General features: G+C 36.9%; 1 protein-coding gene across 3 annotated transcripts in view; it reads left to right on the top strand.

The window, feature by feature from the left end:
• Positions 1-16060, top strand: part of AKT3 (AKT serine/threonine kinase 3) — a 155714-nt gene that overhangs the window by 82316 nt on the left and 57338 nt on the right. For all 3 annotated transcript variants that reach the window (XR_014618340.1, XM_084285180.1, XM_084285181.1), the window contains 2 exons: positions 10432-10543; positions 12015-12159. Coding sequence is in view for 2 of the 3 variants with exons in the window: in XM_084285180.1 (XP_084141306.1) it covers positions 10432-10543; positions 12015-12159 (257 nt within the window). In the remaining variant the exon portion in view is untranslated. The remainder of the gene's footprint in view (positions 1-10431; positions 10544-12014; positions 12160-16060) is intronic.

Here is a 16060-nt window from a genome sequence, read left to right as displayed (position 1 = left end):
TGTTTTCCCTATAGTTGCTTCCTGATTTTTTCCAAGATAACTGTAAGAAAAGCAGAGCCAGAGCCCAACACTTAGCACTTTTCTCTCCTTGATGCTGTGTAGCCAGTGTATTCCCTCAGGAATCCTGTGAGTGAGAGGAAGGCCTGAGAACAAAACTATTTTATATCCTGTTAATGATGCTTCCAGGACTGAATATGCCTTTATTCATAATGCCTTTCTCATCAGGTGTTATTTTCTCATAGGATGGAGTGTATGGATAGCATTTCTTTTCCATGGAGTGGCTGGGGAGGAAATAGAGGGGAAGGCATGAGGACACAGCACTTGAACAGGTAGAAGCTCTCTGTAGACAGGGAGAGCCCAAGGCAGCACATGCTCCTCAGCCTGCAGTTGTCTGCTCAAAAAGCAGGGAAACTGTGTGGGCCCAGCGGTAGAAATGGTGGTGGGTCCCTGGAGGCAAGATGAAGTTGACTGAGGGGCACATGGGGCATGGCGGACTGGGGCTGGATGGAGCTGAGCCCTGTGGGTAGGTGTGGGACTGGCCCATTACTGGCTGTGCCCTGAGGCTCCCAATCAAGGGCTTGGCTTCCCCATGGGAGCTGCTCCCCAGCCCTCCTGGGGCACATTGCAAATGTCAGCAGGAGTGCCCTGTGCCACATACACTGAGCTGCCACGGGGTTGTGGTGGGGAGAACAACATCTTGTGACACTGAGTGGTGTGTAGGAATCACTCTGTCAAGCCAGCTTATTTTACAGAGCTTTTTTTTTTTTTTTTTTTTTTTTTTTTTTTTTTTTTTTTTTTTAAACACCTTAGTTCAGAGAGAGCTGTGCTTTTGAGGTATGCTTTCAGTTCTTAATGGTCATCCCCTGACACTTAGACTCACTAAGAGTTGTGCTGTGGTATTTAGCCATGCACTGGAAGATAAATGAGGTAGGAAATTCAGTGTGGAAACTTAATGCTGATTGATGCTGGTTTTTGGAAGGTAACCTCAGAAGTATAAGCTTACCTGAACTGACTAGTTCAAAATCAGCTTAGCTCATTTCAGGTATAGACAAGCAGTTGCAAGTAATGAAGTTATTGTAGTTTGAAGAGACACTGCTGATTGACTGAGTCATGGTAACTGAGTGGGTGTGCGTTCCTAGCCCACCTCAACTGCAAAATAAAATATGTTAATTTAAATTGCTTTTGCTTAGGCATTTATGCAGTCAGAACCAGTTTAAAAATAATTTTGATTTGATTGCTGTAGCTTCTCTGTATAGGCAGGGGCCTAAAAAATGCCCTGTCTTTTAAAACTCCATTATTTTTTGAACAAAACTAGTACTCAGGCTGTGCAGCATGACAGGATTTATACCCTCAGTAGTCCCTAAAAAGAACGGTATGGTTGCACAATACTGTTTTTAAGTGGTCCAGTGCTGCTGAAGCAGAATCAATACTGCTTTGTGTAAACCACCTTGGTCTTTGACGGTCGTTATTGTTAGGGAGAGCAGAGTGGGTAAGAAGAGGCGGTTGTTTCCAATCCTACTTAAGGAGCTTTTGTGGCCTTACTGGTATAAATAAATAAATAAAAACAAAACAAAACCACTTCTCACACATGCAATGAGTATGTAAGTAATCACACAGTACATTTGGGATGAGGTATCTCTAAGAATTGGCCCTTTGCCTTCATTTTGATCTTCACGCGGAGAATAATTGGAAAGAGATGTATCCCATTGCAGTAGCCTTTGAGCTTTGGCCAAAAGTGATGTCACCTGGAATTTCTATGGTATCTTGAAAGATTTTGCTTTCTAAGCACTCTGTGGTACAGCTACCCTCCTTGCCTTTGAAAAGAAATAGCAAAGGTGAAATAAATTCTAGTTATTGTGAGAAGGTATCCTTTTATAACATGTTTTTCTTATTTTTTTTTTCTTCTGTGGAAATTATTATTGATGAACCCTGGCTACTCTAAATGGAGAATCTGTACTACTTTTTACTAGTCTTAACCTTTTCAATGGGCCAGAGACAAGGTTTATTATTTTGGGGATTAAAAAATCTTCAAAACATGAGGATTGAAATGTTTTCAGGGAATGGTGTTAGGAAATGAACAGGAAAATGAAACAAAACAAAACATGCTTTAGCTGAGATCAACTTATGCATGAAAATACTTTGCCATTAGGCATGACTTTCTGTACCAGCAACTCCACAGTTAATTTTTCAATGAGATTTAATTTTGAAGTCCCAGGTGTTTTTAGTCGTCTCAACATTGGATGACATGAGCACATGGATACACATGTAACTAGTTACTTATAATTACAGTACAAATTTAATTCCAAAGTAATAATGGTAAAATTGAATAAATAATGTTCATTCAACACTGAAAATATTTATGGGGAGGAAAAGGCAATGTATATGTAGTTTACTGCATATGCAAATATGTCTATGGAAATTCAAATTCAAATCCACTGTGTATAACCAATATTACTGTGTTAGATGGGCCTATGCTCATCTTTTTGGAAAACTGGACCAGTACTTTTCTTTGGGAGGCTTTCCTATTACCTTATGAATGGTTTCTAGGTGGCATAGTTGGTATTCTGTCATTTGACTTAGAAGTTTGGATTTAGTTGTTGGCTTGGGTAGTGAATGAAAATAGGTTCCTTGATCTTATCCTTCCATTTTAATGGACAGTGCTTTCTCAGAGAGCAGTTTACTGTTACTTAGTCCCCAGTTATCTTTAAATAGGGCCTGGTATAAGCATGGCATGTCAAAGTGAAAGTGTATTGGCAAGTCTGAGAGTTTTTTATCCTGTTGTGATACACCCAGTTGCATAAATGAAATCAAGGTGTTTGTATGAAAGACAGAGGGATATATAATGTTACTACTTTCTGTGATAACAAGCAAAACCCCAGGTAAAGCCCAACAATAAGATACAGAAATCTCTCGTTTTCATTCTCTCTCTGCATGAAAGGGTGACCAGCAAGCTAGTCGTCATGATAGAAGCGTGTGGATACTACTTCAGTGCTTTTTAGAGTGGTGGAAATAAACTTTTCCAGTATGATGAAGTGCATCAACAGTGATCTTTTTCAGTTTCAAGGAATACATATATATGTTTTTTTTTTTTTAATGTGTGTGTGTGTTTGTTATGCAGTCATATATGTTGTTGTGGCATCAAAGCACATACAAGTTCTAGTCATGAGCCAAGCACTGCAGAAGTGGGATTTCTACCCATACAGAACAAAAAGTCAGTCCCTGCTCCAAGATACTAAAATTCCAAATATAAAACAAGGGACAGCAGATGGATGCAAACAGATGGGGGGAGTATGAGAAAACAATGAGACAGTATTAGCCCGTAGTACAGGCAGTGGTCTCAGCACATCAACAACTAATCCATTGTCAAGGTTAGATTTTTTGTCTCTTTTCTGTTCTCCCTCCCTCCTTCCGCTTTTTAACACATCATGGTGAAGGAGAGTTTTAAGGAGGATTTAAAGGAGAACAGTACAGCAAACAGAGAGAAATTAGGAATGATTTTCAGAAATGGTGTTGAAACTGGAACAGTGGGAGGAGGATGGATGGCAGGAATGATCGTTTGGATACTGAATAAAGAGTAATAAAGAGGATGAGATTAAGCTGTGGGGATAGTCCATGTTGAAAAGTTACCACTGTCTGATGTGCTAGAGCTGTGTAGGAAATGAGGAATGTGAAGAGAAGAATGATGTGATCAAAGGGACAATGGAGAAAAATAATCTGTGGATTTTTTTTTAATTTTATTTTGTTATAATCAGTTTGGGTATGACATTTTTAGGGGAAAACTGCATTTGCTGAGACCAAGGAAAGGATATTATGTCATTCACATATATCTCTGTGTGACCAAACTTATCTTTATGGGTAATATAAAATAAAATAAACATAAACAAAATGTAGTGAGAAAAGAGGAGACCAAGGACAGAGTCTTATGGAAAGCCTCAGAGAAGAAGAGTTACCCTAGGGAGTAGATAAACAGCTGAGAGAATCAGGAGAGGAACAAGCTAAGGGAAAGTGTGTGTATACACATGTATTTGTGTGTGTATATATACATATATATATATATATATTATCAGGGCTTTTCATACGTATATGAGCAAAAACATGTTTATCTATGTCAATGTTATGATAATGGTACATTAATTCTGCTACTTGTCTAACAAAAAAGGTCATTAGAGAAAACTGGGTATTCAGAGCACAAAGAGAGTGGCAATAATGAAAAAGTAATTGTAAGCAATGTGTTTCTACATGAGACATAAAGCATTGGAGTAGCAACTGAAGAGGCAAATGTTGGGACAGTGAGGTGTATGTCTTCTGAAGGAAAGACAGAAGAATAAGAAATTAAGGATTCAATTATAATGCAAATAAATATGTAGGTATCTGTTTATAGCTATCAGTCTATATATGAAAAAAATACATATATGCTACACAATGAAATCAGTGGTCCAGTACTATTTCTTTTATATCATGTGATAATTATAGGAAGTTCTCTTTTGTGCTAAAACTCAGTCTGCATTAGAAATATTTTCTCAAATATGCAACCTTCTGTTCATTTTTTAGTGCATTTTTTATGGCTGCTTTTATGTTTAACATGCTTGTCTAGCCATATCAACAAATTCTGCTGAAGTTGAAAACTTCCATATATGAAATAATAATATGATATTAGTGTTGTTTCTGTGTTTTTGTTTGTTTGTTTGTTGGTTGGTTGGTTTTTGTGCTGCGGGAGTGCATTTAGGAAAAGAACACTGGTGATTATATGGTTAAAGTTATAGAATTCAAACTTTAAACTTTTTAATAAAATCTGAACAGATGATCTGTGCTTTTTTTTTTTGGAACTGGCAGGTTTCAGGCCCTCTAATTGGCTTCCCAGCTTTGCAGAGTAATTACAGCTTCAAGCAAACTTTGTCATCTGTGGTTCAGAATGGTGTAAAGTAAACAGAACGTTTTGAAATACAGTTTGTAGTTAGAGTTGCTCAGGAGAGTTTAACTAGCATAACTATTTAGATAGTAGCATTTATTTGAAAAAGTCTAACATTTCAGAATTGTCACATTGTTTGTGGGTAAGGAAATGAAAGTTAACCTCTGGTATAAAAAGGTAACCTTACCTTTTATTTATTTATTTATTTATTAAGGAAAAAAAAAAAAGCTCGATAATTGAGAAATATCCATTGCATTTTTTCATACTGGTTCTATTTCATTTTTCCATTTTTTAGATCTGAAAATATTCAAGCAAGTACCACAGACTTGCTGGAACTGAATTGTCAGTTTCTGTTACAGATTTTGTATTTTGCTGCTTTGAACAAGTGTTCTCCCTCAAGGATTTTTATCTCCTCTAATATTAAAGGGGAAAATTTTCATGACCGATGTTTAATCCTAGCAAGACAGAACGCTTTAGGATTAAAATGTGTAATTCCAAGTTGTAGATGGCTAGCATACAAGAACACAAAGTTGAGTCTGTCTGTTTACTGGCTTACTCATCTTTTTGAATGATAATTTAGAGTTCCAACTGTTTTGAGTTGAGATTCAGCCCTTTAATTACATATGTTTATGTATAGTAGCAAACTTGAAGACATTATGGTAGAGTGTTCTCTCCTCTTGGTAATGACCCAACTATCACTCGAGATTTCCGAGCCAGCTTTCAGTAGCCAGTTTCACTCATTCTTCTGTGCTTTTGTAGTTTCCAAACTATTCTCTCTGTCTAAAACTACTACAGGTTTTCCAGTAATTAGTAGAAAAATATTTTGGTAATTAGCAGTAACTGTGTATTAGAGTACTTATTCATCTTAATAGATTTTTTTTTTTGGTAGCTGTAGGTGAAAGACATCCACAAAAGTTTTTATTCATGTTGCAATCATGATAGGAATGTTGTTTATCCCGTACGTTTGTATACAGCAGCATGTGAAGCATGTGGGTGACTAAATATCAGCAGACTTCAGTTACTTTTATATACTTCAGAAGGATGGGTAGCACACAACTTTTAGAAATACATTGTTCTTCCACTTCGTATTGAAACTCTTTGTTTCAGAGAGTAAGACACGAACATATTCAATTTTAACCATATACAAGGAAATTACACCTTCATCCAGTTTTAGTAGAATATAAAAATTAAAAAACACAACAAGAAACAACACTTGAGTAAGGTTTCCTGGATTTTATTTTTCAATAGCCTTCAATTGTAATGAAATGTTTTTTGTTGTTTGTTTGTTTTTATGTTTTCAGTGTCTTTTTCAATTGCCACAGCATTTTTTTTTATTATATTTAATTGATTAAGTTGATATTTATAGTTAAAACCTGAGAGAGTTAAGTACTCTGTGGTAGTTACAGAGCTCAGTATATGCATCTATAGCTAAAATGAGTGTTTTGTTCTTGTTAATAAAGTGCATCACTTTAAGGATGGTCTGAAAAAATAATGATATGCAGTACCAATAATACATTTATGTTAGATACAGATTTACATGCATGTCCATACAAGTATATATCAATAATATATTCATTATATACAGAATACCTTGTAAGTAGGTAAAGGTCATATTAGATATAGCATTTGGACATAGGCAAGTTTAATTCCACTTGTTCCTATTTTTGAGCGTTTGAGTTGGCAAACTTAAATTAATGCTATTTTAATGTATGCATTTTTGTATGTATTTGCAATCAGCAAATGAATGGTGAAATTCAAAATCTTTGGCTCTATTAGAGGCACCGGGAAGGATGTGCTTTAATTGTACAAAATTTTCTGCAAGTTTGACTCTGTACCTTTTTGCCTTCAGATTGCACTAACATAGTCATCTCTCTTTTCTGTACCTGGCAGCTTCTTTTACCTTCCTTCCTACCTCCTAAACTAGCTCATTTGTATTATCACTTTATGGTCTCTTGACCAACTGCCACTTGTAGTTTCCTCTTGCAGTCTCCCCATGTTAGCTGCAATTTAATGCTGTTCTTCCAAGTGAGCCTTATTTTATCCCCCTAGTTTTTCTTTCCCACACAGGTTCCAGTCTTTTTCTTGTCTATTTACATTCTTCTGCCTTTGTTCCTTGTGTTTTTTTTTGTTCCTGATATCTCTTCTTTCACTTGCTGTATATCATTCCATATTGGATTTTACGTCAACCAGGTTGCTTCTTTATCATACTGTCTGAAGATAGCAAGAGTTGTTATGAACATAGTGCTTTCTGTTTAGCAGTTGTAGAGGCAGGAGATAGCTGTAGCCTCTGGATTATATTTAATGCACAGATTTGTAAGAATTTTATACTTTAGTAAGGTGTTTTTTTTTTTTTTTTTAAACCAACCCCACCCTCCCCTCAATTTCTTCTGCACTCCTCTCTCTCCTGCAGGTAGTATGGACAGATGTGTCACATTTTCATGGGAATACTGGAAGGATATCAATGGTCTTGGTTTGCCAAATTTTAAGTCTCATCTCCAAAACGTAGTGTTTTCCAGCAGTGTGCAGCTTTAGGCAGACACCCAGCAAAGAAAGTTTCAGCCTACGTGATTGAAGTGTGATAGGATTAAAGATGGAGGAGATGGTTTTGTTAGGGATAAGATCAGGTGATCTTAGAACAGGCAATGCTTGCAGTCTTGTCTGTTACAAAATTAGCCCTATGCTTTCCTCAAAGCTACAACTGAGGAAGTTAACAAAACAGATAGCCTGTTACCCCTATGCTAAGTATCATTGTGATTGTAACTTGGACTTCAGCTGTATGCCTGAAGAAAGGGGTTTCTTTGCTCTTATAATACTTGCAGCCAGCCACAAGCCTAACTGTGTATCCTAAGCAGCACCACTTCATCATGCTCCCCAAGGTCCCTTCATCTGCTTCTGTTCTCCGTGTTTCTCTTCCAGCTTTTGTGTTAGGTTCCCTTTTCTTGTATCCATCCTGCTCTAGCTCTTTCCACTAAATGCTGAGGACGGCTATCAGCCCAACCAAGACTTAGCAGAGTATATAAAAGCAGTGAGATTGGATCACAAAATCACAGAACTGTAGGGGTTGGAAGGGACCTTGAAAAATCATCGGGTCCAACCCCCAAATTACTGTTTACTGTTTACAAATTACTGGATTACTGTTTCTCTTTTGAGTCTACATAGTATATGCAGGTTCGTGAAATGTACTGTCATCTCCTTGAACAGCAACTAGTTTGCCTTATATAAGTTATACATGTATGGAGAATACATTGGTTTATGCATTAAGGAATACACACCTGTGTAGTACAGTGTTTACTTTATTCTTTTTTTTTTTTTTTTTTTTTTTCTACATATGTCTATCAAGCTTCTGAGGCATTCTGCTGATCTGCAGAAAAAAAATCCTATTGACAGACTTGTCCACTTCTGCCCTTGACCAATTTTCCAAAAACACCATGCCAGCCTGTACAACAGTTCTTAAATCTGGGTTTCCTCACAGAGAACCCCTGAACATCAATACTTTCATGCCTGTATTAAGGATTAAGTACAAATGCACTGTATGACAGTACAAGTAAGTCTGATGACATTTGCTGTAGCTTTATAACAGAGACAGAGGCCATTTCTCAGATAATGGGTCCCAAAACATGTAGGTCTTCAGGCATACAAATTAATGCCTTGGACAAAGGCATTAAGCTTGTTATAAACTAGTAAAATGAAAGAGAATTGCTTTAATGTATTTTCAGTATGGAGCTGCACTTCAGAAGGTCAGTTATGAGTATGCAGCTTGTACAATTAACACTAGCAACAGGAATAAGAGAGAAGGGAAAAGCAGGCTAGAGGGTACTGAAGTATGTTGAGTGTTTAGAAATTTGCTTGGTCTGATGCGGTTCCTTGGAGAATATTTAAAATGCATTCCTGTAAAATTATGGATGACAGTTGAGGTGTCAGGACACTGAATTTGTGTGTGGGGAAAAAAGTTAGCCAATATAATATATACTTCAATGAAAGAATAGCCTGCCTTGCAAAGTGGTACGTGTCATATAACATGACTTTTGTAAAATGTCAACATTAACTTGAATAAATAATACGTAATTCACCAAGAGTAAGTGCAAGGTTTTATGCAAGATTTTTATGTTATGCAATTTTTTATAGAATTCAACTCCATTGGTGAAAGGTGCAGGCCAGCTGGTAGGTGGTAGCTGTAAAACAGAATTTAGAGTGGATCGTAAACAGGAATTCTGTTGCCATATTCATTGTTGATCAATTTGTGTACTTGATCAATGACTTGCGATCACACATTTGATCTGGATCAGGTTTGAGCAAACGATAGCGTTCTTGTTGAATTACTGGAACACGAGACGTGATGTTCATGTCAGCTTTGTGGTGGCTGCAAAAAACAAGTCATACTTTTGACAGAGTAACCTTGTCTTCCGAAAAAAAAAAAAAAAAAAAAAGTTGTTTAAATATGTTTGCATGAATAAAGAGTTCTAGTAGGTCAGAGTTCTGCGTCACACAAATGTAATTTTTTTAGTATAGTATTCTGTATTACAAAATCTAGCATACAGTCTCATCGAACCATTGCCTGAATCGATAGTGTTGTGCTCTTGTGACAGAGGTATAGTAGATAGTCTACTGTATGTCTAGATTTGAGTGACAAGAAAGATCTTGGATCTGAATGCACAACCTGTGAGGATAGACTGGTTGAACTGATGTAGGCCTGAGAAGACTGAAGAGAGAAAAAATAGTCTTCAGATGTCTAAAAGGGATAGCTGCTAAAATAAATAAACTGCTCAACAGGGCAAAAACCAATATGCTTAAATTATTGGAACAGTTGCATTAAATGCTAGGAAAAGTCTTCTAGCTATAAAATAATTAATTTTCTTATAGCTGGATGAAATATTTGCTTACAGAGGTTTTGAAATTACTACTTTGGGGAACTGTAGAAAGAGTTTAGAGAAGCAGGAGAAATAGTCTAGGTGGACCTGGTTCTGCTTAGGGGCACTAAGAAAAATCAGGTGACTTCCTGGGGCAGCCCCAGGGTGTGTGTTGGGGGGTAATCCTGTTTAATAATCAGACTGGTTTCAGCATCTGAATTTTCCCAGGTAAGATTTATGATAAATCTAATCCTGAGTTGATGGTAGCCTGAGTTATTGCAGCATGATTACCATTGAAGGAAAAACGTCATATTCCTCCTGCCAGGTACAGATGGAAAAATGTGCCTTTGGCTACTGCTGTTACCTTGGCATACTGGAGCAATCTGGGATCTAATACTCTTCTTACCCTCAAAACAGACCTAGTTTGCAAATGGAGATAACTCTATATGTGGAACAGAACAAGTTCCATCAATTCCTTTGACTGATTTCTTCACCTTATGGTCATTACCTTCTACCTTTTGTTCAAGCCCATGGTTATATTGGCATTCTGTATTTCCTGCTATGTGCTGGATAGGTGTATATGTAAACTATATGTATTTTATCAAAGTAATGTTATTTGCTCTTCACCCATTAACTGGCAATGTATAAAGGAGGAAATGTCATGTATTTCTCTAGAATGTCAGCTAATGAAAACAGAGCGACCAAAGCCAAACACGTTCATTATCAGATGTCTTCAGTGGACCACTGTCATAGAGAGGACGTTCCATGTAGACACTCCGGAGGAACGGTGAGAGTTTTATTTTTGTTCTGCTTTCTGTATTCGTTATATACAAGTCTCAGCTGGGATTGCTCAATAATCAGAGTGGGGAATTGTGACATTCTGAGCACTTCTGAACAGTTATTTGAAGATTTTATGTCAGCTTCTGTAAAGTATGATCCGAGCTCATAGCTAGTGTAAAAACTGCCTGCAACTAGGTAGGATGAGTGTGTTCAAATAAGCCAAAACTATGTCATGATATGTCTCTGAAGTGTGAAATTTTGAACAATAGAAGCCTGCTTTTGGAGTATTTTCCAGCCTTGCTGTCTTAGATTTTCCTTTTACTCCTCCTAATGTGCTCCTTTTTTTTTTTTGGCACAGAAAGCAGTACGTTTGTTATAATTTATGTTGCTTATTAGCTTTTATTATTTCAGTAACACAAACACAGTCTTAAGAGTTAACTTTATTAAGACACCAGAAGCCTATAGAAGATACGACGGTGTGCCTTGCTGAAATAATCTTTACTGTATCTCTGGTTAGATCCACTGTGTCTTTCCATTGTCCTGTTGAGACCAATACTATGGTTTGGCTTCATTCTTATTGTTTATATTAATAAGTAAACAACGATTTTGCTTTTTGCACTGTTTCCTCTTTTACATGTATTAGTGCATTCACTTAGAGCTTTTCAATTTTACCATGATACTGTTACTCCACCGTATCTTCCTTCTGTGTATGCAGCACTGTACCTCCTGCTGCATTCCATAACACCACCAGACTCCTCTTGCATCCCTTGGCTGAGCAAAAAGCAGCAGATACTGCACTTGGTGTGGGTCTGTGGTGTGCAGATTGGCCTGCTGCTAGGTCTATGCAGACCAGCCAGCATGCCAAGTAGCCAGGGGCTCAGCTGCCCCTGCTTTTCCCTCGGTGGAAACCCTCATCTGGGCCTGCGCCTTCCATGCAGCTGCTGGTTTTTGTGGTGTGTGTTGGAATTTAATTATCTTTGAGGACCTTGGATTCTGAGGGGCATGTGAAATTGGCCAATAAGTTCAGTTTTAAGAGGAGACAGACAAAGAGTTGAACATATGGTGTAGATTAATAAAACAGTTATTTTCTCATGGTGAGGGGGAACACCAAAAACACTCTTAAAGTAGCAGATTATTATCATACAATATCAGATAGGATATGACATACTATGCCCTGACCTGTATTATACCTGTAGCAAGAGTTTTCAAGCTTTCAATATTAAAGTATTGGCAAGATTAGATACTGTTAATTCTTGAAATAAACTGTGCAGTGATTCTTTTTTTTATGCTGATTAATTTCACCGTTTCTGTTATGCAGAATTTGGAAAGAAATTGAAACAATTAATTTATATGAGTCTACTGTTGTGTAACATGAGAATTGCACAATGAAGCAATGTTGCATGTGAAAAACATTATATATAATTTATTTGGATCAATTTTATAAGTTTCTAATATGCTTGTTGGCCTGTTCGTGATAGGGAAGAATGGACAGAAGCAATCCAGGCTGTTGCAGACAGACTTCAGAGGCAAGAAGAGGAGAGGATGAACTGTAGTCCAACTTCACAGATAGACAATATAGGAGAAGAGGAGATGGATGCTTCAACAACCCATCATAAAAGAAAGGTAATAACCTTCAAAAATATCTAGTAAGTCTAATATGTAAGTAACTTCTGCAGAATGGTCTACTTGGTATAACAATATACAAGCAATAGTGTTTGTACACAAATTTCAGCATATTACAAGCATAAAAGTAAATACTTGTTTTATTTCAATGAAGCTGTACTGCTCTAGTTTTATTTATTTGTTATGCTGTCTGCTACAACAATTTTCAGACACAAAGTTCAACCATTCAGGCAGATGTTAGCATTCTGCTTGTTGTTTGAATATTATTTTTGTCTTTCCCTTTTCATTTGTTTACTTTTTTAGAAATACAGAAATAAAATATTTTCTTTAGACAAGTAGATTTGCCCCCTTTCTCATGCAAATAATACCCAGTACAAATTAGATGATTTGCATGAGAAAAGCTAGCAGGACTTGGCTTTTAATGACCTTGGTTTTGCTGTCTGGGAAAATAACTCTGCTTTTATTTTCAGTGACATACAAGAAAATAATATTTTACGTTTTGCTATCCTTTGCAGCTTCTGCTGTAAGTAGGAATATAAGCATAGCTGGCTACAACATACTTGTAGGTGTACCTTCAGCGTTAACAGGACAAACACACAACTAAATGTATGTTTAAAAGATAGTGTTACACAAAATTTGTTATTATTTTGTGTTTCCATTTTCTCTTGTGTTTTTGGAGGTACAGACTGCTCTTGAAGAATAATGAGGGATTCAAATGGATGTTTCTCGTTTACTACATGGGATTGACATGGCTCAAGAAAGCATTGAAATTGCAGGAGAAATAATAACCTGTTTCTATAGGACTGGCTTCATTCTTTCTAGATAGAAAATGAAAGCTGTAGAAAATTAAGTGGAAGTCTGCAGACAGTGCATAATAGTCCCACAGCTAGTGTAACTGAATGTCTTTGAATGATGAACAGTGAAAAGGAATATTGAACATATGCCTTTACTCATAGAGCATGTTTTGTTCTTTGCACTATATGAAGCAAGAATTATAGAAAAATCAGTGGCTGACAACTAAACTATATCCTTATGAATATAACAAAGGTGTGACAGGAAATCTTAGTTCTATCATGTCCTAACTTTTGATAACCTGAGTTTGCAATACAAGCATAGTACTTTTATGTGGTTTCATTGTATGTAATTTTCTAGGCTTTCTTTACTAAACAAAAATGTAAAAGCTAATTATGTACAGGTGTAACAATACTCTCATCATACATTATCAGGTTGGAGAGGTTGACATTGAACTTTTAGCCTTGCAGCACAGAGGTTTAGTGATTGTGTTCCAGGGTGAAATACGATAAGTGACAGCAACACAGAGGCTGTGTTCAAGATGTGTCAGTCTTCTAAGAGGCTGTGTGATTATGTGGAAGGGATTTGGGTTTGCTCTATTAAAGATCTGACCACTATTCCAAGCTTGTGTATCCTCTTAGTGGAATACAAAAACACTGCATAAAAACAGGCATTTTCAAGGTGTCAAAATAAATGCTGCCTAATATAAGTTGTTTATCTGAAACGTATGCTTTCCTTGTTCACAGTTCAGTGCATTTTCCAGTACAACAAAAGGGTCTGTGAGAATACGAGTAGGAGGAAGATCAGTTTTGTTTCTGTCTTGCAGCTTATGCTCTAAGAAATGCTGAAGATACTGGGACAGTGCATGTGCAGTGCTACAGAATATTTAATGGCTTTGGCAACAAGCCAAAAACTAACTCTACACATCAAACATGAAATGAAAATTGGTGATATTCAATACCTAATAATAGATTGGAATGGAGTCTGCGTAGCCAGTGAAGAGCACACTGATTACACCAAGGAATTTCTTTTGCTAAAACTCAAAATCGTAGGTTTCTGACTGTTGGGAGACTTAACAAAAGGTTCTCAGAAGTTTTTTGGAATAAAAAAGTACTGAGAGACCATAATGAAGGGAGTTGTTACTTCCTCTGTGTTAATAGAAATTGCGAAAAATATTTCTTTGCGGAACTGTTTCTGAAAAGCTTCTGTTCAAGCATTTGTAGTTGTTAACATAATCAGAACCATTTCAGTTATAACTCCTAAACGCATTTTTATTGCCTTTTCTTGTACTGGATTTCTTTTAATTTCAGGGATTTTTTGCACATTGTGTCCTACAAGCTTGTTTTGTCACCTGATATTACATCTATGCCCAGCAAATTTTGCTTGTGCATGCACCAGACGGTATACATATGAGTAGAAGAGCATAATCAGATTAAGAAACAAGGCAGAGAGGAGTGGGCCTGTTCTCTCTAAAAAGGTAGCAAAAGATTTACAAAGAAAACAGTGTTTAGGATATGGAACATGATTGGAACAGACATGACAGCAACATCCCTGGCCAGATTAGCTGGAAGAACCAGAGACACTTTTTCACTTTGCAATTTTGATAATGGTGTCAATATGCCACTTAAGTTCTACAGTAATAGTAACATTTCAAATACTAGACATTGTTAGCAAACTGCTGCTTTTATTCATTGCTGGACTATTCTTTGTAAGTAGAGTTTCTTCCTCATGATGTTGGATGAAAACTCCTAGTGATATATTCTTTGTGCATATCAGGAATTTTTAAAAATTAGTTCCTTGAAAGGAATTTCAATACCTGTAGTAAACTGTAATGTTTTGAACAGATCCATAGCAGGAGTAAATAGGCTTTAGAGAAGGCTGAGCATTTTATGGTTCTTTGGTTAGTTTTCTGTAGCTTCACTGGTTTTTATTTATATACAAATTTGTTTTTCAGGGTGCAGTGTGAGTAAAGAATGGATTTTTCAGATAAACCAAAAGTAATGTAATGAGGAAAAAAAAAGAAATCACTCCTCAGAGTTCAGTAGGAATAAAAAAGTGAGAAAATTATCAGGGAAACAGCAATCAATCTTATGGAAGCCTCCAAACTTGCTTACCAACATCCCTCAGGTTTAGGAAGTATTTCAAATTTTCCACCAGTTTTCAGTACACCCTCAGCTATGGCATCTGTGTTTTTATCTCCCAAGGTCTTGTGTTCTTTGGCAGACTTTTTGAGTTACCCTGCACTGCGTATCATCTCTAAGCCTTCTGCTAAGATTCTAAAGAATGAGAGCATCAGGAGACTTTATTCTTAGAACTAGCACTACTGCCATAACCTTCTGTTAAGCCACAGCTTAAAATCTTGCAAAACTATTACTTTCCTCTTTCAAATCTACATATTTTAAAAATTTGTTTGCTCTGAGCTTGCAACTAGATTCATGACTGCTTTTGTGAACATTATGTAAGCAAATTTTGGGCGAACAAGTCTTTCAATTTGACTGGCTTGCTGCCCTTAGCATCAAGCCCATGTCTGTGATCAGTTGAGCCAAGATCCTCCCTCTGTGTGTGGGCAAAGGGCTCCTTTTATGAGCTGGCTTTGTTCAGGCTCTGATAGTCTCTCTCTAAATCCAGCCTCTCAAGGAAGATCAGAAGTATGGGAAAAAGTTACCTCTTTTATGCTGTTTATGGTCCCATAAATTTTTAACTGTTAGAAGTTATGACCTTTTACGGTTGCTAAGTATTCTTTATCAGTAGAACTGTTGGCCTTTCTTTGTGAGGGAATTTGATAACTTTATGAATGAAGATGGGGAAGTTTCTGCCCATCTTCTACATAAATTGTGTGTTAAATGCATTTTTGTTTTGTGTGTGTGTGATTTTTGTCATTTTTCACTGCTTTAGCACAAAGGCAGTTTCTTTGTGTGTTTTTCCTTGATGGTTGTCGTAGAATTATCAAAGTAGATATCCTGACTTTCCAAAATTAGGGCGACGAAGCTGGTGAGGGGCCTGGAGAACAAGTCCTATGAGGAGCGGCTGAGGGAGCTGGGCTTGTTCAGCCTGGAGAAGAGGAGGCTCAGGGGCGACCTTATCGCTCTTTATAGGTACTCAAGGGAGG

The sequence above is a fragment of the Netta rufina genome, assembly GCF_964035555.1.
Source record: "Netta rufina genome assembly, chromosome: 3".
Classification (NCBI taxonomy): Eukaryota; Metazoa; Chordata; class Aves; order Anseriformes; family Anatidae; genus Netta; species Netta rufina.
Note: the sequence above shows the minus strand (reverse complement) of the source record. Positions and strands in the feature narration are given on the sequence as shown.